The sequence below is a fragment of the Carassius auratus genome, chromosome 19 (genome assembly GCF_003368295.1).
Source record: "Carassius auratus strain Wakin chromosome 19, ASM336829v1, whole genome shotgun sequence".
Classification (NCBI taxonomy): domain Eukaryota; kingdom Metazoa; phylum Chordata; class Actinopteri; order Cypriniformes; family Cyprinidae; genus Carassius; species Carassius auratus.
Window position 1 is genome coordinate 7,457,766 of NC_039261.1, and position 25,603 is coordinate 7,483,368.

A 25,603-nucleotide genomic window follows, 5' to 3' on the forward strand; every position below is an offset into this window, starting at 1 on the left:
GATGTGGCATGTTTTTTATATGTTGTCAGTAGTTTCTCAGTCATTGTGAACATAGTTACATTAATCTTTAGATACAAATTAGTAGCAATTCTGTTTCATTCTTTCAGTTCCCTGTCTTTCAAACTTCACTGCACCCATGGGCACAGTCCTCTCTCCGGATTACCCAGAGGGCTATGGGAACAACCTTAACTGCGTGTGGCTGATCCTATCAGAGCCCGGCAGCCGTATCCACTTGGCCTTCAATGACTTTGACCTAGAGGCTCCATATGACATCCTGACCGTGAAGGATGGAGAGATGCTTGACTCGTCTGTGCTTGGCCGTTTCACTGGGGCCGAGGTGCCATCTCATCTCACCAGCAACAACAACATTCTCCGGCTGGAGTTCCAGGCTGACCACTCCATGTCAGGCAGAGGTTTCAACATTACCTACAACAGTGCGTGTAACACCTTTCTATTCTGCATTATGTCTGCATGGGGCATTTGTTAAGTATATATGAAGCTTGAATTCTGCATGAGACATAATGTTTGTTTTAAGCATGTGTTGTGCATCGAAGTGTATTGATAGCAGTTACTATTTTTACTTGGTACTGATAATTAAGATGAACATATCTTTAAATAATATGCTTTAACAGCTAACATCTACCCTTTTTACCTTATTTTGCAGTACTATTAATAGTTTGTCTTTTGATGAAAATATCCTTCAAACTTCCTCTATAATTTTTTATTAAATTTATCTTATATTTAATTTAAATATTGTAAGCAGTCAGCTGCTTACAATAATTAGTCAAAAAATTCAATACAATACTATTTATAGTACTTTTCAAAAACTTCCTTTATATTTATATTGGTATTTATATTTGATCTAAATCACTAACAGTATATTTAAATATATAATTAAAATATATATAAATATATAATTAAATTACCTATATATTGTGTTATTCAAGTAAATAAACTTAAATATATTGAACAGTATATTTAAATATAAATATATATTTTTATCAACACTATGCTTAAATAAGTGCTGTCAAACAATTAATCCAAAATAAACATATTTGATTACATAATATGTTTGTGTTATGTTTATGTATTGTGTTTATATAAAATACACACACATGCAGTATATATTTTGAAAATATTTACATGTCTATATTTATATTGATATAATTTATATTATAAATAAATATATTTTATATATAAACCAATTTTTCTCAAATGCACACATGCATATATTTATTTTGGATGCAATTAATTACAATGAATCCATTTGACAGAACTAGTTTAAATTAAAATGAATCATCACTGTAATTCACATTTTTCATCTTGTCTTAAGTATCATTAATAAAACTTTATAAAAAAAAGAAATAATGTACTGTAAAATATAAATTCATTGAATTTGTGATATGTTAAACAAACAAAAATGAAAGAGTGTCTGTTTATGGCAACTTCCAGGCCTTTTCCAATTCAAATACACCGCTTCGTTTTTCTCACCAGCGCACCGCACCGAATCTCCCCTCCGCCCCTCATTAGCACATACATGACTTTAATCTACACAATGACTTCTTGATGGTCCTTCTTAAAGGAGATGTGAAATGTCACGACAATCCATCAAAGTCCTTAAAGTAGACATGAGTTTGCATGCAGATTAGGTTGCTACAGTAGTTATTAGGCTGAACACTAATGTCGAGTTCTTTAACAGACTGACACCTTACTGTTGTCCAGTAAGAGCTGTCAGTGCCCTGATGGAGCACGTTAAATCTGTATTCATTCTGACAAACGTCAAGTCCTTCTTGTAGGCCTTTCCTGTCACAAGACATCCATCAGGCACTCAGGGTGTTGTGGGGACAGCAGCTTTCTTGGCCAATTGCCTTGGGCCTCTGTATATGCTTCATGGAGTTATGATAAAAACAGCTGGAAGGTCAATAACACTAACACTAAAACAAGCCTGGAGTAGAAACCTGTCCTACAAAGTACCACAAATCTTCATTCTTTGAGTGCAGGGTAAAGTGAAGTGCACCACCTGAGATGCAGCGTCTTTCAAACTTCTCAACTTTCTAACAACCTTGTTTTTAACTCATCCACTTGTTAAAGTGATATATTTTTTTGGTAGTGACATTGTGGTGTCATAAATACTTTGACTACCCAGAAAATCTATGGCGAAAGCCTGTTCATGACAATTCCAATTCTAGATTACCATCTTATGTCATTCATTCTTACAGCATTTGGCCATAATGAGTGTCCGGATCCAGGAGTCCCCCTGAACGCCAGACGTTTCGGTGACAGTTTCCAGCTAGGCAGCTCCATCTCGATCATCTGCGAGGATGGCTTCATTAAGACCCAGGGAGCAGAAACCATCACTTGTGAACTCAACGCTGGCAAGGTGATGTGGAGTGGCCCCATCCCAAAGTGTGAAGGTATGTATTATAGAAGTAGACAGAAGTCCCCAATAAGTGGACAGTTGTGCCTAGTTTTGTATGTGACTCTAAATGGGATAGACAGTCACCTGTGGGTCACAGAGACGGAGGTTAATAGGGCATGTAAACCGGAGGGCATGTGGTGGTGAGCAGCCTGTCATCTGTCGTTAAAATCCATGTCAATCCCTCGAATTTTGCTCAGCGTGTTTCTAATTATGCAGTAACACTATTCATATGGCCAGAGGAGTAGAATGACAGACTAACAGTGTCGCCCACCAGCAGTTTTAACACCTTACTGTAGGTTTTGTGGGATTGTAAATATGTAAAGTGAGGTATAATGTACAGTCAACTGGTATTTATTTTTTAACTGGCCGTCTGTCTCAAGTACAGATACAAAAACAGTGGCTTTATGTGAGTCGACTAAAATGCATCTGTGTTAAACCTCTGTTCTTTTTACAGCTCCCTGTGGAGGCCACTTCTCAGCTCCTAGTGGAGTTATTTTATCTCCTGGGTGGCCAGGTTACTACAAAGACTCGCTCAACTGTGAGTGGGTCATAGAGGCTGAACCGGGACGCTCCATAAAGATCACATTTGAGAAGTATGCTTTTTTTTTTAATTTGAATAGATATTGTTGCTTTTGTACATCTATAGTTAAAGGGTTACAACAAAGAAATCTGTATATTGTAAATACACTACCGTTAAATGGTTTAGGGTTAATACGTTTATATTTAGCAAGGATGCACTAAATTGATTAAAAAACAAAATAAATGTTGTTCCTATGAACTTCTGGGTGGTGGGGGGGGGGGGGGTATCACGGTTTCCACAATAGTACACAGTACAACATTATTGCTGTTTTAGCATTGATAGTAATTAATGGTATTGAGCACCAAATTAGCATATTAGAATAATTTCTTAACAACCATGTAACACTAAAGACTTGAGTAATGGCTGCTTTGAAATTACATGAGTAAACTACATTTTAAAATATAAATACTAATAAAATTTGTGTTCATCAAATAAATCCAGCCTTGGCGAACCTAAGAGACCTTTTTTCAAAAACATTTAAAATCCGAGTACCGACCCCAGACTCTTCAACAGTAGTGTATTATAAATATGATAAAGTTGTCCCATTGCTGTCAAGGACATGTAATTATTGTCTGTTTTTCCACACAGATTTCAGACAGAGCTGAATTGTGATTTCCTGGAGCTTCACGATGGGCCCAATCTTCTCTCTCCTCTAATTGGCTCGTTCAACGGCACCCAGGTGCCTCAGTTCCTATTCAGCAGCGGCAACCACCTGTACATGCTTTTCACCACTGACAACAGCCGCTCAAACAGTGGCTTCAAGATCCTGTATGAAAGTAAGTGTACAGTAAACTTCCCACAGTTTCAAAACTTGCCATTTGAAAACAACTTTTGTGATTTTAGAGCACCAGCAGGCAGTAAATACAGTAATTGAAACCCTCTCAAAATACTTCTTCTCTAAGCTTCATCTGTCTCACTTTTCCTAGGCGTAACAGTAGATGCCTACTCCTGCCTGGATCCAGGGATTCCAGTCAACGGTCTTCGCTATGGTCAGGACTTCTCCATCGGTTCCACCGTGTCTTTCGGCTGCGACTCGGGCTATCGCCTCAGCCACGAAGAGCCACTGGTCTGTGAAAAGAACCACTGGTGGAGCCACCCACTACCCACCTGTGACGGTTGGTATCCTGAGACATTCACAGTAAAAAACAAAAAGAGCTGTAACTCTTTGTGGCCTACTGATCAATGAAACTGTTCAGTAAAGAAAAAAGGTGACGTGTTGATTTACATCTCGAATAAAAGGTTCAGTGTCAGTGACAAAAAGGGCTTAATTGACCGTATTACTAAAGCAAGACAGCGCTAAACAGCAAGCTTGTGCTGGCAACAAAACCTCTGCTCCGTGCTGGTTGAAAGACGTTACCTATGTCTTACACCTTCAGAGCTCCTTAGGCTGTCTGTCCTTCGGCTATTTGATTACATTCTTTCGCTTTTCCTTCTCGAAGGCAGCTAAACTGAAGCAATGTGATTCAATGCAAGGCCATTAGCCCGTCGCTGAGGACGACTCTGAGAGGCAATTTGCTGTAAAGGCTGCTTCAGCTGATAGGAACTGATGCGCTCACCAGATTAGATATCCAGGGGCACTTTTTACTGCGCACAGTCATCTCACTTCCATGGGTTCTAAATGCAGCATACATTAGAAACATGCACCTGCCTGTACTGCTGTCTCAGGTGTAGCAGAGGTCTGTCTGATACTGTACATACTTCCTCCACTGAGCACCATGCAGTGTTTAAGAAAAAAGCATGCTTTTTATGAGGTGAGAGGTGACGTTTTTGACCAATATTCCAAGAAATAGTTCATGCTGGTATACAATCACACTGTTTTTCTTTATACTTCTGATTCAAGTTTTTTTTTTCTTTTTTTTAAGCTTCTTTTTGCCTATTTCTTATTTAAATAAAAGCTCCAGCATCCCTGCAATGCTACATAGGAAGAGTGGTTTTGAAAATTGATGGATGGATGGAATGGATGGAATTATACAAGGCATGTTGCAGACTGGAAATAGAATGGAGTTATATATATAAGAAAGGGGGGGGCTCCCTGATTTTAAGATTTTGATCATTTTTTTTAGATGTTTCAATCCCAAGGAACTAAGGTATAAATATTAATTCACCTTCGACATTTTACATGACAATCCCAGTATATGGGCTGATAGAAGAGTTATAGTTCCTTTTGCAGCCATTGAATTAACTGTAAGTGAAAGGTCTTTTTAAATAGCCTTCTTCCTTCTGCCCTTTAGCACTCTGTGGGGGTGATGTTCGAGGACCTGGAGGCACCATCCTGTCCCCGGGATACCCTGAGGTCTACCCCAGCTCCCTTAACTGCACCTGGACTGTGGAAGTCAGCCATGGCAAAGGTAAAGCAGCAATTGATGCACCTTACCTGCAATCTCTTCCCTGCTTATTCAAAGTTATACAAGCATTTATTTTGACAGGCCAAATGCTGAACAATAATATACAAATTGACAACAGGATGAAAAGCACATAGTCTAGCTGAAGCCAGCCGTAGGTACAAACTGTCATGAATACAGATTTAGGTACTTGTCAATGCCCTACTCTGAAATATCATTATACAACCTTTGAGTTCAGAATAATGAAATTTCCTCTGAATTTTAATTTCCCATGGCTGCTAATGCATATCAATTCTGAAGTCCATTATGTTTAGTGGACAGATCGCTTGAGACTAAAAAAAACACTTTTCTCTTTCTGACACAAAGCCAAAAAAGGGTCAGTATCTAAATTTTCTTTGTCCTACGTGACCTCAGCCAAGAGCCACTGCTTAAATTCACAGGGCCCGAGAACAAAGTTTGAATGAATGGGCCTCCTTTCTCCTGGGTCTAATGAGTAGGCTATACCCTTAGTGGAGCCCACAAGTCCCTTCTGCCTTATATAATGAAGTTGACCCTAAATGCTTGATCATTCCTTTTTATTCTTTTCTTTTTTGCCAGTTTTTTTTCTTCCTGCTCCAAGCTCCACCAGACAGTGAATGTCAGAGGTTGACCAAAAACTTGGAACTGTATTATTAAATGGTTCATTTGTGAATTGTTCTTGTTTCCCCAATAGGCGTTCAGTTCACCTTTAACACCTTCCACCTGGAGGACCATCATGACTACCTGCTCATCACTGAGAATGGGAGTTTTGTTCAGCCGCTCGCCCGCCTCACAGGCGCAGAACTGCCCACGCCCATCAACGCGGGGCTCTATGGCAACTTCAAGGCCCAGCTCCGCTTCATATCTGATTTCTCCATCTCCTACGAAGGTTTCAACATCACATTTTCAGGTGAGGGATATCCTGAGATAGAGCCTCTGTAGAGCACCAGAATGGCAACTGAGTCCTCTTACAGTTTATCTTTTCTGTGAACATTTTTATACTTTTCTAAAACCCTAAAGATTTGTGAACTGTCAATGGTGAATTAAATACAAATTAATTTTTATATTAAAAACAGAAAAATTGTATTAGCTTAAAATAATTAAAAACTGAAAAAGAATGCATGAAAATAACAAATAAAATATGTTTTTTAAAAATCATAAAATGCTTTTTTTTAAATAGAGGCATAATTAAAATCTAAATAAGAAAAGATAAAAACAATACAAATATTTTCATATTTTCGTGTTCATTATGTTTACCCAACCCCTAATAAATATTTATTAGGTTATTATTTATTAACAGGTTAATGTGTAATCTTTCAAATTCTGTTTCCCCTAGAATACAACCTGGAGCCGTGCGAGGATCCAGGAGTGCCACATTTTGGGCGCCGTAACGGTTACAGCTTTGGCATCGGAGATACGCTTTCCTTCTCTTGCAATATGGGCTACCGCCTGGAGGGAGCACCAGAAATCATTTGCCTGGGAGGGGGTCGGCGCATGTGGAGCGCACCTCTGCCAAGGTGTGTTGGTACGTTGTCAGCTGTTTTCATTCACTTAAACTTTATTCTCTTGTTTTTTTACCAAATGGCACACCACATGGACATATTGCTGATTCTAAATAAAGATAACGCTGAAGTATTCACTTTGACTGTCCAATGACAGAAATGCCTTTAATGATTAACCTGTTTTTATGGGGGATGAATCAGATTCAAACAGTGAATGGTTTAAAGAGACAGTTCACCTAAAAATGAAACGTCTGTCATTATTTACTCTGCCTCATATCTATTTAAGCTTCTATGACTGTATTCCTCAATACGAAGATTTTAATTGAAGAATTCAGTTTCTTTTTAATATAATGCAGGTGAATGAAGTCTTGTTGAAGGCCTGTTCACACCAAGAACGATAACTTTAAAGATAACTATATTAGCGTCCACACCAGAGGACGATATCGTCTGTTTATTCCAAGCGCACACTCGTCTGCCGCTTTAAATTCTCGAGCTCGTCATTGGAGGATTGATTCTGATTGGCTGTCAATGTTTTTATCATTAATCAACTGGGGAAAAAAAATTCTGAAAGAGATTCCAACGATATTGTTTCTCTGTGCCTTTATTGTTATAGCTGTTGTGTGGACTCTGCTATTCTTTAATATTGAGACTGATTTTTAAACTATATCTTTATAGTTATCGTCCTTGGTGTGAAAAGACCTTAAGGCTGTCACAATAACATTACAATTATTTTAATAATAAAAATAAAAAAGGTGTTGTTTCCATTTGGGTTCCTAGAGCAAATGAACTCCAGGACAGGAGCGGTTTGCCACGCCAAACTTCTTTCACAGTTGCTTTCAGAATTCAGCTAGGCTGGCTCTTGCCGAGAGCATTTGGAGTGATTTAGTGCTGCTATTGTCATGTTTCAGTGTTTCTTGATTGTATCTCTCAGTGTATCATGCTCACCGGTGTCAGTAAGTGACTCCTCGGCAATAAAGCATTCATCAGACGTAGACAGAGTGGGCTGAAGCGGCATCATTTGGAAGTTAGCCATGCATGTCACAAGACAGGGGCATAAACAAAATGGCAATTATAATAATGGAGAACTTTCGGAGGTTTGCTAGTAACTCTACACTTTTCTCTGGTCATGAGGGGTCACCGGCCATTTTTCACATTAATTGAAAAAAGTAATAACTGCATTTATCATGGTTGTTTTTGTTCAAATTTATTTATTTATATAGTTCTACCCTCAACCAGGAGGTTGTGTCCCCACGATTCTCTTTCTGTTGCATTGTCCAGTGCTAAAAAATGAATCAGTTCTGGATATCAAGGATCAAGTCCAAACAAAGTTAGTCCATCCGGTGGCAGATCTATTTATGGATGGCATGCTTCTTGCAGGGGTGGCACTGTGCACCTACACCTACCTTGTTTTCACTCATTTGCTTGTCACATCTATTTGGCCTGACACAATATCCGATTTTCAATACATGGCCAAAAGAAGCCACAATAGCAATATCATTGTGACCTATAAAAATTCTGGAGGAAAAACCAATACTATCAGTCAGATTAATCTTTAACTCTGTTTATGTTGTGTTTTCTCTTTTTTAGCCAATGAATCACACTGAAATATGAATGTAGACAGATAGAGCGTGTAACCATAACAGTTCAAAAGTACACAAAAATAATCATAACTTCCTTATGTCTAACACATTTTTCTATTACAAAATAAATAAATAAAAACTCTTTGAGTATATATATCTGTCATCTCTGACATGGTTTGGTAAAGCAGTAGTTGCTACACACTTCATTGTTGTCTTCTGCTTTTTAATATCAGTTATATCAAGTCACAGTGTGCAGGGGGGCAGTTCACCCAACAATGAAAATTACTGCATGCTTTACTCACCATCAAACCATCCTTGGTGTATATGACTTTCTTCTTTGAAGATGAATACATTCAGAGGTGGATTAAAAAATGTCTTTGTTCTTCCAAGCGTAATGATGGCAGTGAATGGCGGTCAAGATTTTTAAGCCCAAAAAAGTATGACCATCCATCATAAAAAGTACTCCATATGGTTCCAGAGAGTGAATAAAGACCACCTGAAGCTAAGTGATACACTTGTGTAAGAAAATTTTTACAAATGTAACATTCGTAATCTCTAGCATCTTCTAACTGTCATTTGTGCGTTCACAGGAGAGTGGCAGATGATGTAGGCTAGCATAAGCTCTGGTGAAAAGTGACGAATTCGGAAGCGCAGAAGAGAGAACAAAACAAAACACTGTTCATAAATTAGAAGTACAAAACAAGGATTTCAATGTAATAGAAAAATAGCCAAGAGGAGACTGGTTTTCCTTTGCTATAAACAAAACTTGGTTCTGCTTATCACTTGAGCTTACACTATGCCTACGTCCATCCTACATCGTCCGGATTTATAAAGTTTTAAATATAGATATTTTTCTAAATGCATCACTTCACTTCAGGAAGCCTTTATTAACCCTCAGACGCATGTGGAGTACATTTTATGTTGGATTTTTGGAGCTTCAAAATCTCAACCACCATTCACTGCCATTATCAAAACTTGGAAGAGCCAGGACATTATTTAATATAACTCCAATTGCATTAATCTGAAATAAGAAAGTCATATACTTCTAGGATGGCTTGAGGGTGAGTAAATAATGGGTTAACTTGGTGAACTATCCCTTTAATCTTTGCCACTTTTCAACCCCTGATGAGTTTGCATCTCTGTACTTTAACACCTGGAGGAGCAGAGAGTATTTTTAGTTCCACTTGAAGGGAGGTAGACAAGGCAGTGTATTGATCAAAATCTTGACAGTAACACAGGCCTCAGCTTTCCCTTCTGTCCATCACAAATATCGATTTTACATTGCAAAAGAAAAAACAATACCAATGTTATTTTTTTAAATGAGGACAACATTACCTTCTAGGCAACTGTTAGGGCTAGGGGTTAGAATAAGCAAGTGTGTTAGACACAATATAGACATAGCGGCACAATATGAACTCCCTCTGACCCTGGGGATGGGGCTCTCTGTTTGGCCTGACCTCTGAGCAACAAGTGTTTATTTTTTTATTTTCAGTTGAACTTTTTGACACTGGTGGCACCAACATTACATGGCCCAGCTTTAAACTTTAAAATCAATCCAATATAAATAAAACAGTAACATCACAGATCTGTTCAAGGAGAAATGTTAAATCAAATGCAGAACCACAGAGAATAAGCCAGCAATTTCCCATCCTGCTTTCTTTAATATGTTCCTCAAGATGAATCTTTCCGCTGGTAAAGTCTTCTGCAGCATCCGATCTTTCTCTTATAGTGCTATTAATCATATGCGGGTGAAGTTTATGAGTTGAGTCAAGCCTGTTCGATGGGTTGCAATAAGAATTACATTATCTGATCACACATTACACTTTTTCTCATTCATAGACCACGGGGCATCTTCCCTGACACATACTTACTGTTAACATAAAGTGAATCACTTAACTCGAATGTTAACACATATTATCCAAGACAAGGTGCTGCTTTTGTATGGTTGAGATTATGCTGTGATAAATCAGTATTACAGCTCCATTTTAGCAGGCGTGAGGTTTGAGATATTAAGAACCTTGGGATTTGCTAGTAAAGCACTCACACACATGGTTTGTTTTATAGACAAGATTTGAATAGAGTAAGAATGTCTATTTGTACCATGGTAATCACATTATAAGTAGTGACTTAGTGTGTGTGGAAGGTATTCATTTGCTGGCGGTCCAGATGTTGGAAAACATGAAGATGTCAGTGAGGTCATCTTTATAGAACCTCGGGCAGTGGTCTAAAGAATGGGAAGCTGCCCACAAAGGCCACATTTCAATTAAAGTCATAATGCAAACGCAGAGCTGTATAATGCATTCAGTGGTGATCATGTGCTTCAAACACATATCCAAGGCTAAAGTTCTCAGATATAATCAGTTTAGTTGAATTGATTTGTATAGAGCTTTTCACAATACAGTTTCTGTCAAAGGTGCTTTACAGAGATTGCTGCCTTACAAACTCTGTGGTAAGGAAATAAAAGGCAACAGTGCCGGAAACTTACTTAAGAACTCTTAAGTACATGAGGAGGAAACCTTGGAAGGAGTTAAAGGTTCGAGGTTAGCATGGCCCTATTAGTCCCTGCTGATAGATATTGTAACCAGGGTCAGATTAACAATAGGGCTAGAATAGGGTAGAAGATGTGGAACAGCAAGTGGACTGGACACATGGAGCATGTAAAAACAGCACCATCGTCCACACAGATTTTAGGTTAGTTTGATTATTAACTTGATGGATATATTTGGCTTTTTATGTTTGAACAAATCTATATAGGCCTCTTCACTTAAGGGTTGGGAATGAATTAATGAATAAATGAATGATGCATTTATATAGTGCCTTATTGTTGTACACCCAAAGCACTTTACAATCATATGTGGCAATTTGGGCAGGACACCGGGGTTACACCCCTACGCTTTACAAGAAGTGCCATGGGATTTTTAATGACCACAGAGAGTCAGGACCTCGGTTTAACATCTCATCCGAAGGACGGTGCTTGTTGACAGTATAGTGTCCCCATCACTACACTGGGGCGCTAGGATCCACACAGACCACAGGGTGAGCACCCCGTGCTGGCCTCACTAACACCTCTTCCAACAGCAACCTAGTTTTCCCAGGAGGTCTCTCATTCAGGTACTGACCAGGCTCAGCCCTGCTTAGCTTCAGTGGGCAACCAGTCTTGGGCTGCCGGGTGATATGGCTGTGGCAATAATGTGGAAATAAAATGGTCGAAAAAAAATTCAATCATCTTGCGTGTCATAATGTAAGCTTAAACATGCTTTAAGGATTGTGGTTTAAAAACAAATGATTTAAAACAATTCATGGACATTAAGCAGTGGGGCAGAATTCATGTCGTTAAATGTGTGTTAAGATGGTTTCAGCCTGATACGTGTGGCGCGCTCCTGCTCTTTTTCACGCCTTGTGCTTAAACATTCAAATACACATAGTTATGTGTCAAAATGCCCGTCTTTGCGAGAATCTGTATTAATTTCTTTGTTCTCCCCAACATAACAGAAGATATTTAGAAGAATGTTAATAACCAGAATGTTTCTGGTTCTGGACTCCGATAGTGTAAAAAATTTTGATAGCATAAGAATCCTATTTATCATATATGTGTGTGTGTGTGTGTGTGTGTGTGTGTGTGTGTGTGTGTGTGTGTGTGTGTGTGTGTGTGTGTATATCATTATTTTGATAGGGGCCCTGTCCTTGATTAAGTCATAGTCCCAGGGGCCAGTGGGGTCTTAATGTGGCCCTGATTGGAACTGCACGATTTAGAACCACAAAGCATCGCTCTTCATTTACAGCAATTCAAAAGGAACAATGTACTTTTTGTATTATTTTTATTAGTATTATACTTTTTTTTTTTTTTTACATATGACATGGTTTTTTTTTCCTGGATATTTTGGATACAAAGGTTGTTGGTATTTTTATTTATTTTGTGGCCAGCTCTAGTCACTAGTGAAGTAACAGAGGTAGCCCAATTATTGATTTTAATATTTACTCATTTGTTTCTTATAAGAGATATAATGTTTATAATGACTAAGGCGTTGTTGGTAGATATTTTATGTAGTACTTAATAAAGTATAATTAAAGTATTAAAAATATGATTATTAGCAGTATTATTATTACTTTACTAGGGCTGGGCAGATGGAGTGTAGATTCATTATTTCCATGATCACATGGAAATGTTGTATTTCTATAAAAAAAAAAAAACACACACACGATGCAGAGTAGCTCAATCTACAGTAAACACGCTCATAAAAATTATGCTTTAGAATGTGTCAGATTGCTGATTTGCATGCTGGTACATATTTATCGTAGCCAAAGGCACAGATCGATAAATTGTGTTTCTGCGGGGAGTTGCAGCCATCACATGACTGATATATGATGACATGCTTTATGAATGTATAATCGCCTTATCAATTATTCATGCGAAGCCATCACTCATATCATTCGTAATTCATAATATATTCTAAACTTTAATTGCAGCTGTGAAAAACTGTTCAATATGTTGATCCCCGTCGTTCTAGCTGGCAAAACTTTCATGACCATCTCGTTTTCCACCATTTGTTCATTCCTTTTTCACTGTAGAGGAAGGTTTTATCATTAGCATAGATATTAAAACTGTATTTTTAAGGCTTCTTTGTTGCAAGCTATATCTTACAGGGCACGTCTTGTACATTTTTAATGCATTAAGCTTCAGTGCTTCTATTGCAAATGCCAAGGAGAGACATTAACTGAATCCTCGTGATTAAAGCACTGCTGGAGTTTCTCATTTGGATGAGGACTTTTTTTGTACCACCAATACCATGCTAACGGTAATATTAATATATATGGATTCCCTAAGTGGATGATTGAAGATGCTCTTATATCCAAACTCAAAATGTATCATTTATTCTTAATGTTTTATGTATTTTGCAAAACTGTTAAAGTGTGTGTTTTGAGGCACGGTTCTTTTAAGAGGATAAAAAGATGATTTCTGCTGTAAAAAAAAAAGATCAAAGCGGTTGCATTCTGTCTGGAGAAAGGCCTGTGTATGGAAAGAACCTGCGCAAACTTGCACAATCTTTACAGTTGTAGGATCTTAATGCTTATTGTGCATTTGGAGCTAGTTTACATTTCATTAATGATTTGGTCAATTTAGCAAAGAAGTATTTTATTAATTTGATAATTGTCGTACGGTAGAATGTTTTCCAGGTTATATGTCCTTGTTTCATTACCTTGTGAAAAATAATTCAGATTCTGCACTGTACATCACATTAGCCCCTTTTACTCATGAAACCTTTTAAATGACTTTAAAATTACCCAAATAACTTTATTTCCGGTAAATACACAAATATTCTGTGATGTCATAATTTCAGATCATACAAAACATGTTTTTGCTCTTAAAAACACAGTCCACATAATAGTTACTATAGTATGCAGTGAAAACAAATTCCACCAGCTTGGCTGTGTGGTCATTAAACTAAAATCAATCAATTAAAATCAAAATCAATCAGTATTAACTTCGGAGCCGCAGTGCTGATGAATAAAAAAGGCAAGGTCTCAAATGCAAGACTGTATTATGGTCATGCATCTTTCTAGCACACATTCATATAGAAATACTATTAAAAGCAACACAACTGCGAAAAAGCTTTATGATCGGCCTAAAGCAGACTTCTTATGCCAGTGCATCTTACCTTGTACAACCTCCTACCATTAATCCTATTCTTTGTTCACACATAGAATCACACCGGTAATTTACTGGTAATGTTACAGCTTCTCTTTCCAGAAAATTGCCAGAACCGATTTACTGGTGTTTTTGAAAAGATCCTGCTCACACATTTTCCAAACGCTAATTTACCAGTAAAGACTATGTGTGAAAGGGGCTAATGACTAAATGGGCAGCTCATTATGGAGCAATGCTTTTTGATTAAAAAAAAATAGTTCTCATGCCAACATCTTGTTAGGAAGAACAAAAAAAGTTCATATGTTGTTGAGACTGAAAACTGCAGGACTTTCAAGGCAACCAGAAGGACAATTCAGCAGAAAACAAGGGAATAATGTTTTGGAGGACATACTGCTGAGTATTAAACAAACTTTGCAGTCAGTCCATTTTGTACTGATGTCTTTCAGATTCTTCACCCAGCAGGGTTTTTTACTTTTTCACAATGTATTTCAATGTCAGTTGCCTGCCTTTTGTGTTTTCAATACAACAGCCTCTTTCTTGGACTCTTCCTCTCCTCTCTCTATAGTCCACAGAGAGACGTGCACAGCTCTCCTCTAATCAGTATAATGGGTTACAATGCCGATAAAGTGAACTTTAGGCCTATTAAGCTTATGAAAAATGTCAATATTGTTCCCTTTAATATTTTGTCATCTGACAACAGGCTTGGGTAGCTGTGACTTCGCTTGTGTCGGGCTCCCTGAGGGGTTTTAGAATGGCAAAATCTCATCTCGTGCTGCATTAAGCAGTTTGCTTTTAATTTAGGAGTAAAAGGATAACAAAAGGATTTCCACTGATTATCATTGGTTAAAAAATGTTTCTGCCAGCTTAATCCATCCTAGTTCTCCGTAAGGGAAATACAAGGACTTGTGAGGAAAGCATGGATGGCACGATCTGTCTGTTATGTTCTGATCTTTGTTCTGTTCTCTTCTGTTCCGTTCCATCCCATCCATCCATCCACTCATTCATTAATTCGTTCATTCATCCATTCATCCATTTATCCATCCATCCAGTCCGTCCGTCCATGGTTTTCCTGTGGAATTAGGATACTTTTATGCTGCTGCCATGGGCTTTATTTTTCTGTCTGTGGGTTTACGTGCAATTTAATTTTTTTTTTTGGCATGATTTTGGTGCAATTTTGACAGCCTGTTTCCCCCAGAACGGATTAAGCTAGTTTTGTTCGTGATTGGACTATTTTGGGTAGCAATTTGCTTTCAGCTGTTTTTTTTTTAATACACACCTGGCAATCCTGATCTGTCCATCCATTTGCATGAGTAAATTAAATGAGTAAATAAAAAAGCACAGCGCAGGTGCACTCAGGGCGTGTCCAAATCCACTTGCTATTTTAACGATGGAAAAACGGTTTGTGCGCCCAGGCGCATGGTCTAAACGGGTTGTCCCTATTCTCTTAATGAGTAATGGGTGTTTTTTAGGCGTGTTTTTTAATGTGCAATAAACCAATCAGAGTCTAATCTTCCATTACCTGTAAGAGGCAGTTGCGCTCGTGCCATAATGCATTTGCTATTTACATGTAGGAATTTGGTAAGCGCAAAAGACAGAACGCATCTCCGAGATGAAACGGAGCTGCACGTGTGTGAGCAAATAGATTCTGATACATGCGATGACTATCCATTATGACATGTAGCCATTTATATATATATATATATATATATATATATATATATATATATATGCGAATATATATATATTCGCCAGCAATGCGTCTAAACACACCTCTTTTTTAGACCAGCACGCCCATGGGCGCACAAATGAGCGCAAATGCATTTGCTAATTAAATGACATGCACCGGGTGTATGATAGGTCCCTAGGTGTTTTCCATCTAGGTTTACTTCCATTCCTGTTTGTGCTTTTTGTTGACCTTGCAACATACTGAGTCTACCATAGAAAGAACATGAGTATTTATTTGGTGTGTGTCTGATTATGTAAGCCCTTTCAACTTGCTCTACAGACACACACGCAGAGGCACACCTCCTAACTGGTGTGTGAACAGGTGTGATGTGTTTGGAATTTAAATTGTGTTTCAGAATTTAGTTTACCTGATTATCTGTCAGGGAGGTTCGAGCTTCTGACCCACACAAACACTGAATTGCAGATTCATCAGTTTTGGTTTCCCTTCAGTTTTGTTTCCTGTGGTTCAGAAGGTCATATTCCATCATAAAGCAATTTCAGCAATGTTTCGCCTGCATTGCTACTGCATTTCAAATTGATTTGTTTTTCCCAAACACCCCAATTTCAAATGTGCTTGTTTCCCGTGTTTACAAAAGGCCTGGTAAATATCGAAGTCCCCTGATGGAATGTCTAGTCATACCATCAAGACTTACCTCCATTTTTTTTTTTTCTTACTGTTTACGCCAAGGATTAGTTAGATTAACACAGAACAACCCTGCCTTAAGGGAAGTGAGTGAAAAGTGAAATGTGGCTTCGGTGAACCCTATACCAATGGATCATTTGCTGTGAAAATCATTTTTACGCTGGTCGTCTGAGTTATCTGGAAACTGCACAGCCAAATTACAAGGGAATTAAGCAATGTGCACCCCATGATGCTTCGATAATGATAAATGCCTAAATGAGTTAGAATACTGTCTTGCACTTGAGGCGGTCCGCTCACCTTATGAAAGAAACGGAAGCAAAATTGCCTCTCAGTAGGCACTGAGCTGTATCAGTGAGTTCATTATGTTATTGTGCCAGATGACATGCTGGATGGAAATACAGGTTATGGTATACAGTACAAGAGCTTTCATGTTGCCTTTCATCATATCACCCTTGTATTGCAAAGCTCCTGTTGAGGAGGTTTGTGTAATTCACAATGGTTAGATGCATTTTCTGTTCAAGAGGTTTACAACTGATATTTGTGGGTTTGACAAACATAGGGTTTTTAAGGATGGTGGCTCACGATCTAAAAGTAATACATATGCAGGGCATTCATGTGAATACAGCTTTTCATCATTCATAATTCATTCTCTTTGTAAAGCCTCACAACCCTGCATTTTAGCACTTGATTCAACATAACTTTCAGAAAAGTATTTTTTTCTTCCTGAAAATATCTATTTTTTCTATGACTAAGGCTATGAATAACAAATAAATATTGTAACCGGATATTTTTCCTGTTTGTTTCCTACCTTGCTGATTTTATCCTGTTTTATATTTCTATAGCAATAGCATCTACAGGGTTGTGTAATACCAATAAAAAGTTATATTAATAATAATTAAAATAGTTAAAAAAAGAAAAAATGAAACTACTTGATATTTTCTATAAGCTTGCTCACTTAAAATGTCATTACATTTCAACCTGAATATAACAAAAAAAATTCCTACAATTAAATTATTGCGTTTTCCTTCTATTTGAAACTATGAAATAATGTCTGTAAATTTTTTTCAGTCAAATGATATGTATGAATACATGGCATGGGTTAGAAACCATTTGCACCAGTAAAGTTTTGCAGTCTTGTTGTCTGTCTACAATTTATTTGCAGTAATAAGAAGATATGTTCTATGATCATATCCATCTCAAAAGTTCTTTAGCCAAATTAATCAGATAGTGTGGCTTTCAGGATGCTCTTTTACCCTTGCGTTCTGCCATTTTTGCACAACAGCAGTTTCTCAGTAGTTGAACAAATGGCAGTCTTTGATCCTGCGTCCATGGGCTGAAACATTCACTTCTGTCTGAATGAGCCTTCTGGACAATCTGGACAATCTTTGTCTGTTTCCAAGCAAACCAGACAAGAGGCAGGCATGACTACACAGAGTGACAATAAATTCAAGCCAAACAGCAACGTCTAATAGAGGCGAACATTTTGTCTGGTGACTGTTGTCTGCACTCTCATCCAGCGATTGAGAAGAGCCTTAACATTAGAAGAAACAGATTGAAAGTGGCTTACAGGAGCACACCGAATCCTTTCTGTATACCCCACAAATGATGTTGTCACCAAAGGAAGTAAAGCCTGTCTCTTTACCAGAAGCGGATCTTATCAGATTGGCCTTCCATGGTGCCAGGCGACTGGCTTAAAGAAATCAAACACAAAGATTCAACAGGCGAAAATCCTTTTCCACTGGATGAGAAACAAGACACTTGTTTGCAGCGGCCATTTAGTATGCATGCATTTACACTGCGTATAAACCATTTGCTTGATTGATGCATGTTTTGTTTATAGTCTGCAAGAGAATAGGGATTTGTGTTAGGCTCCACAATGCATTTCATTCCTCGTTTAATTGTTTTAAATGAGACCATTTTTCTAAATGACCACATCTATCTTTTTTTGAGAGGATGTAACATTCACTCTCGATCCAGCTGATTGTTGCTTATTATGGTATCCTGTGAAAGAGAGCAATACTTGAAGACACTAGTGTTTGTTGTGGATTATCTTTGCACAAACACACACACTCACACAAGATATATTTTAATATATAAAATTAATTTTAAGAAGCCAGACTTCAGTGTCACATGATCTTTCAGATGACAGCATGTCAAAATGACAGCATTTATTTCAAATAAAAATCTTTTGATCCATTTAAAACATCCTTGTTGAATCAAAGTACCAAAAAACAGTGATGCCTTGATTTTTTTTTTTTGATGGTATTGTATAAATAAACTACTGTATACTGTATTTATTTACTTGTATTTTACAATTTATTTACTTGTTTTATTTATTTATTTTTGTTTATTATTTTATTCATTTATTTTATGATATCACTTGACAGGGGGTTGTGATTATCACATGGACAGTAAAATAAATTTCATACAGTTTCAGGAGTAATATAATTTCAAATAATACTATAATTGAAAACTGGATGTCTGTGTGTATCACGACATTTTATTTTGTGATTTGATTAAGCTGACGTGTCCTGTATGACAATATCATCGCTCCAAGTCCATTAGCAGGAGAATTGGAGTGCTCGTCTGATGTGTGCAGGAGTGGCACGCAGGGGACACTGCTGCCTTAGGCAATGGCCAGTATCGCCTGTGCCAGAATCTGCCACTGCGTATCCTTCATTCCTTCCACAGATGAGTGTGATGATAGTTAAGTATGCATAAAACCTGTCCTGTGTTTCTGTAAGTTCCTGAGTGACCAAAGGTCTGTGCCAGGGGCGATTTTAGGATTTTTTTGTCTTAGGGGGGCTCAGTACCTGACCTGTGCATGAGCTGGTTTGGTTCAGAGGAATAATTATTAAGTTTGAGAGATCACAATTTTTTTTTTTTTTTTTAATTAAAATGTCATGCATTTGAAATCATGTATATGAGTAACAGAGGTATTGAATGGAGTGTGCGTCTGTGACAGCTTTGCACGGCTTCAGGTGAAACATTGCCACCGGATTATGACCGGGTCCACCATTGACGAGAAGGAAGGAAATAAAGGGACAGATCACCCAAAAATTTACAGTATCTGTCATTTACAATACTTACCCTTTTGTTGGTCCAAACCCGACTTTCTTCAGTGGAGTACAAAAGAAGATATTCTGATGAATGTTGGTTACCAACATTTATCAAGGGGAATGTTGGTAAAAGTTAGGGGAAGTCGTGGCCTAATGGTTAGAGAGTTGGACTCGCAATCGAAAGGTTGTGAGTTCGAGTCTTGGGCTGGCAGGAATTGTAGATGGGAGGGAGTACATGTACAGTGCTCTCTCCACCTTCAATACCACGGCTTAGGTGCCCTTGAGCAAGGCATCGAACCCCCAACTGCTCCCCGGGAAATGGCTGCCCAATGCTCCTGGTGTGTGTTCACGGCTCTGTGTGTGTGCACTTCAGATGGGTTAAAAGCAGAGCACGAATTCTGAGTATGGGTCACCATTCTTGGCTGAATGTCACATCACTTTCACTTTCAAACAGTTTGTTACCTTTGACTGCCGCTGTATGAAAAAAAAAAATCTTTATTAATGTTCCACAGAAAAAAAGAAAGTTTGAAACAACATTAGGTTGAGTAAATGGTCAAAATTTTAATTTTTGAGGTGAACAATCCTTTTAATTTAACAAACTTTTTTTGACAGTTGTTAAAAAGAGTATGCATGGAATAACAATCACTTTTTCTTCCCCCAAGCTCATCTCAGACTTCCTGCTCTGTCAGATTAAACATCACTTCATAAACTCTGGGATCTGACTTGATTCTCAAACTCCCAGAAACTCCCATCATTTTTGAACATACTGCCTTCCTCACTGAAAGTAGCATTCTAAAGTTCCCCATTTTTCCAAGTTGCCTGTCATATTGGATCAGGTTGTGTGAATGAAGCAGGAATCCAAACTCCAATTCAGCAATCATTACTTTTGACAGGAGTGCTTGCAATCCCAGCTCAAGCCACGTTCCCTGGACCACTTCAAAACTGCACTTACAGTAGGAATTTTTATTACGCTTAACAAAACAGGCAACAAAGCAAATCTCCTTGTACAACACGTTAATTCCTGGGACAGCCTCACTTATTCAGATTGCGGGTCAGTTGTTGTCCTCATTGGGTCAGTCACATAATTACTCCTAAATACTTTTTTTTATTTCCCAGAACTGAATGAAAGTTAGAAGAAGGGCATATGGGAAAAGCGAGAATTCTTGCCCAGTGTAAATTCACATCATGTTCTGGGCTGAGTCACCAAGGTGGGGGGTGTATGTAGGTAATTTACTAAATGGAGGCAGTAACAGTGGTGATTTATTCAAAATATGACACTGGTAATATCGTCATAACAACATTGAGCGGCATGGAAAGAAACGGCAAGGGGACGTTAAATAAATCAGCCGGGCTGTGTTGCTTTATGTTGGTCTTTCTCCTGCACCAGAATACATGATGGATATTAATACACCTGTTTTTACTGTCTGTTGTGCCATTAAATCTACATTTGATGTTTATTGTTGAGAGTCCAACTTATATCCCCCAACAACATAGGACTTTAAATTAAAGCTACGGATGGTGCGACTCAGCTCTGTCGATTTCGGTTTCCAGACGCGCCGTCACACGAGCACCGCAGACTCGTGCTGTCCAGACCAATCATTTTGAAAATGCCAGATCTGTATTAGCGCACATTGAGCTTTTACAGCAGCAATATGTCCATGTGGTGTGTTTGTGAGCAGCAAAATGTTAACTGAATATCTTTATATAATAATAGTAGGTGACGTTTTGATTACTAGCTCTGTGCTTGTGTTACTCCATTTTTCCCCAATGTTCCGTGATTTTATTTCCCATCTCTAGCTGAGTGCGGCTCATCTGTCATCAACAATGAAGGGATTCTGCTGTCACCGAATTACCCCATGAACTACGAGAACAACCACGAGTGCATTTACAGCATACAGGTTCAGGCTGGGAAAGGAATCAACATTTCTGCCAGAACCTTCCATCTGGCTCAGGGTGACATTCTGAAGGTATTTCTACATTTATGCTAAATTTACTGAAAAAGGTGATACAGAAGCATTTCTGATGTGGCATTTAAGTATCTTTACATAGACTGCTCAGAGGTAGCTTAAAGGCATTTACACAGCAATTACAACTTTATATTTTGATACCATGGGCTGATTTGGATCTGAGCAGGCGTAATTTAGTCTGGCTTTTAGTCTTGGCATTGCGCCTTTACCCTGAATTTTGAGCTGGCACAGAGCAGCCTTAACTTGGCTATGCAAAGACTCATATAGTTACAGAGTTGCAAAAAAAAAAAAAAATTCTGTCCTCTTTTACTCACTCATTTACTTAACATCTTATATCTTCTACAGAATGTAAAAGGCAAAACTGTGAATAGCTATGGGCCATTATTTTGCAATATAATTAAAGTGAATGTGGACAGGGCTTGTCTAGCTTAAAGAATTATTCAAAATCACCATAAAATGTTGTACGTAGAAATCATGTGCTATAGTTTAAGACTTCTAAAGTCAAATGATAGCTTTGTGTATGACAAAGACTTACACTCCAGTGAGCTTTAAACTGGAACAACTGGATCATTGAGTCAATGGATTGAACTCTTGAATCATTATGAGTTGCAAACAAATAATTTGCATTAGATTTAAATGTATGCATTTGGCAGACTTTTTTTATTTTTTTTATTTGAAGCGAATTACAGTGAATGCAGTATAAGGCTAAATGTCAAGAATTTCAATCTTTAAAAAACTACTTTTATTTCAGTCTGTTCTACACACAAATATGGCTCCAGTTACTGTTGTGTACAAGCCATATGGACTTTTTTTATGAGGCCATTTTGTATTTTTTGGCTAAAACTGTCTAAAATAATTTCATGCTTGACAGAAATTAAGTGATATTATTTTTTTTACATGTGAAAAGGGATTTAAAAGGTACAAGTTGTGCCAGTTTAAATTATCATCTTCATAAACGTCACGTTAATTTAAATTTTTTCTTTCATCTTAAGACATACAGGGCCCTATTTTAACTATCTAAACCCAAAGTGTAAGGTACAGGTGCACTCAGGGCATGTCCAAATCCACTTTTAATATTTTAACGACGAAAAAAACGGTCCGTGTGCCAGGGCGCATTTTTGGAATGGGTTGTCCCTATTCTCTTAATAAGTAATGGGCGTAACGTCCAATAAACCAATCAGAGTGTCATCTCCCATTCCCTCTAAGAGCGAGATGTTTAATAAATTACATTTTGAATTATATTCAAATATAAAACGGCTATTTTAAATAGGCTAGTAAAAATGTTTCAAAATCTTACTGTTGGATCAAATAAATGCAGGCTTGGTGAACAGAAGGGACTTCTTTTAAATTAACAAGCTTACTGTTCAAAAACTTCAGATTGGTAGTATAGGCAACATAAATTTTTCTCTAATTTCTAGCTTTTAATTGGCTTAGAAATCTATAAATGCTGGACAATAACAAATAATAATGATTTGTTTATATACTACAAACACTGTTTATAACATAATAAGGCAGAATAGTTTCTATACTATAATAAATGCTATGTCAATTAGCACTGCATTTTTCATATACTTTATTTATCACCTGCTGGAGATGACTTGAAAAACAATTTATTGTTTCTGTTTTCCTGTGAGCACCACAGTGATAGCTGGAAGCTTTTGTCCATATTAGGAATTTCCTGATATCAGCGCGAGAGCGCGCTCCGGCTTTGAGTATGAATGAAACACACACTGCATGAGAGTTTAGCACTCTGTGATGTTCATCTCGCTGTGTCTGGGTCCAAATGAAGTATCAGGCCATGCGCAGACTATCATGTATTATAGGGCCCACAGTGTGTAACTGAGAGGGTCCTGCACATCCACATTGCTGTACACATCCAGATAAACAGAGAGCAAGAATAACGAGTATCTTAGAAAGGCTTTTCAAACTAAATCTGTTTTGCTCTGTCTGTATAGAACAAACATCAGGCAACATTTTTCTTTTTATCTTGCTGTTGTTTGTGATCTACATTTGATCTTACTGCCTTCCAGATCTATGATGGTAAAGACAATGCAGCTCACATGCTGGGCGCCTTCACCGGTTCATCTATGCTGGGTCTGACCCTCATCAGCACCTCCAATCACCTTTGGCTGGAGTTCTACAGTGATGCAGAGGCCACTGGAGAAGGCTTCAAACTGGTCTATTCCAGTAAGTTATTACATTGGCCCTATACACTGCACACACCTCTGCACACGAGGGCTTGACATAGAAATAAAGAAATGCTATTCAGACCAAATAAAGTGCCCATCTTAATGAAGAGCACCTTTCTCGTATGAGTCACTCACATTGCAGACGACTGACAGGAAGAAGGCAGTAGATGGAATGTTATTGCTCTGTTTTGACCCTTGGAGTGTTTCCTACAGGCCAAAGAAAGTGGATGATGGCTTCTGTATAGAGATGTACCATTGCCATTTTCTTGGCTGATTCCGATTTCCGATTTTTTTTTTTTTTTTTTTAAGTCTGACCTGCCGATACCGATACAAACAAAAATCTATGCTATTTTTAATGCATCGGAAGTGGCATTAGATGCATTTACACAGACTGTTTGATGAAGCTGAGGTGCCATCAATGCATTTACAATACTAAATATCTGATGCATAAGTCATTTTATGAGATTAATGTTTTAAATATTTTTTTAAAAATACAAATAATAAATGTTGGGGAAAATGCAATGATAGCTTTAAATATGAAACCAAACTAGTAGGTGGAAGCCAATGACTGTTTGAATTGAGTCCTTTAGTCCATTATTCAACAGATTCTTTCAAACGACTGATTAATTCAGTTTGCTTGCTTTATGAATGGGTTACTGAATCACTGACTCACTTGATTCATTCAAAAACGTGGATTCATTCAGTAATGAAACAATGCTGTGTTACTTAGCAGTGTTGCCAACTTACCAGTTTTGTTAAATTTAGCAACTTCTCAAACTACCCTAGCAACATTTTCTTTTAAAAACACCTAGCAACAAATTTAGCTTTTATTTTTATTTGGCAACTTTTGATAAGCGACTCAAACAATAAAAAGGCACACATGTTCCATCTAAATCACACAAGAGAAAACTAAAGATGCCTAGCTGTAGCTACACATATCACATGAATTAAGTTAGCTGCTATTTGCAATTGTTCAATTTAATGATAATAATAATCGAATATTGAATAATTGTTCATTTATGATGCACCTTGTTAGTAGCTTGTACCAGCGACTGTTGATCAGTTAGTACATTATAAGAAAAATATCTAGAAAAATGGAAAAGGTACTAGTAATTTTCTAGGTAATTATCTGTTATCCATTATTCATTATCCATTGCATCCCTGTAACCAGACCACACAAAATACAATGAGTAATTTAAAATGCAAGTAAAAAAAAAAAAAAAAAAACACACCTGAACAAATCAGTATGGAAACTTCTTCAATATTAACATAGTAGATTGTGTCCTATTTTTGTGTACAAAAAACTGCTTATACACTGCTTAAAACTATAATTGTAGTTTTACTATAACAGTATTTTTTTACTAGTTTACTAGCTAATAATAAAAAAAAAATTGTAATTGTTCAAAAATGTGTTCAGTAATTCAGTGTTGTATTTAAAAAATGCATATTATAATAGTACGTTATATTTTAATATTATATTATGTTATATATATTATATTACGTTATATTATTTTACATACAAATGTAAATTAACATATGCAGTGTAAAACATATTTTTTCTGAGACTTGCTGTAGTGACAGTTTTGCGTCATAAGTCATGCAATGACAACGTCATTTAGCAACTTTTAGCAAAAAATCAACCTTCCTTTATCAACTTCACCTGAAAATTAGTTGTCAGCACTGGTTGCTCAGACACAAAACAGATCTGCTGTGGCCTTGATTGGAACTAGTTTCATCAGCGAAACTGAGCAAAACCAGTCAATATTGTCAAATGTAAGTCACTTACTATTGTGTAAAACCACACTGCAGTCATGTTGAAACATTTTGGTCGTGCAATGTAGTGTACCTAAATCATTTTATAAATTCTTCTTTTTTACTACTGCAGTATGTAACTATAACTTTCTGCGAGTGCAGTTGCGCTCTTTTGTTTTT

At 37.4% G+C, this 25,603-nt stretch overlaps 1 protein-coding gene across 6 annotated transcripts in view; it reads left to right on the forward strand.

Annotated features, from left to right (window-relative positions):
* csmd3b (CUB and Sushi multiple domains 3b) overlaps positions 1-25,603 on the forward strand; it is a 373,951-nt gene that overhangs the window by 232,702 nt on the left and 115,646 nt on the right. For all 6 annotated transcript variants that reach the window (XM_026288598.1, XM_026288599.1, XM_026288600.1 and 3 more), the window contains exons 14-23: positions 108-434; positions 2,220-2,414; positions 2,874-3,012; positions 3,588-3,775; positions 3,926-4,114; positions 5,231-5,347; positions 6,054-6,269; positions 6,696-6,884; positions 21,313-21,482; positions 23,513-23,669. In XM_026288598.1, the coding sequence (XP_026144383.1) occupies positions 108-434; positions 2,220-2,414; positions 2,874-3,012; positions 3,588-3,775; positions 3,926-4,114; positions 5,231-5,347; positions 6,054-6,269; positions 6,696-6,884; positions 21,313-21,482; positions 23,513-23,669 (1,887 nt within the window). The remainder of the gene's footprint in view (positions 1-107; positions 435-2,219; positions 2,415-2,873; positions 3,013-3,587; positions 3,776-3,925; positions 4,115-5,230; positions 5,348-6,053; positions 6,270-6,695; positions 6,885-21,312; positions 21,483-23,512; positions 23,670-25,603) is intronic.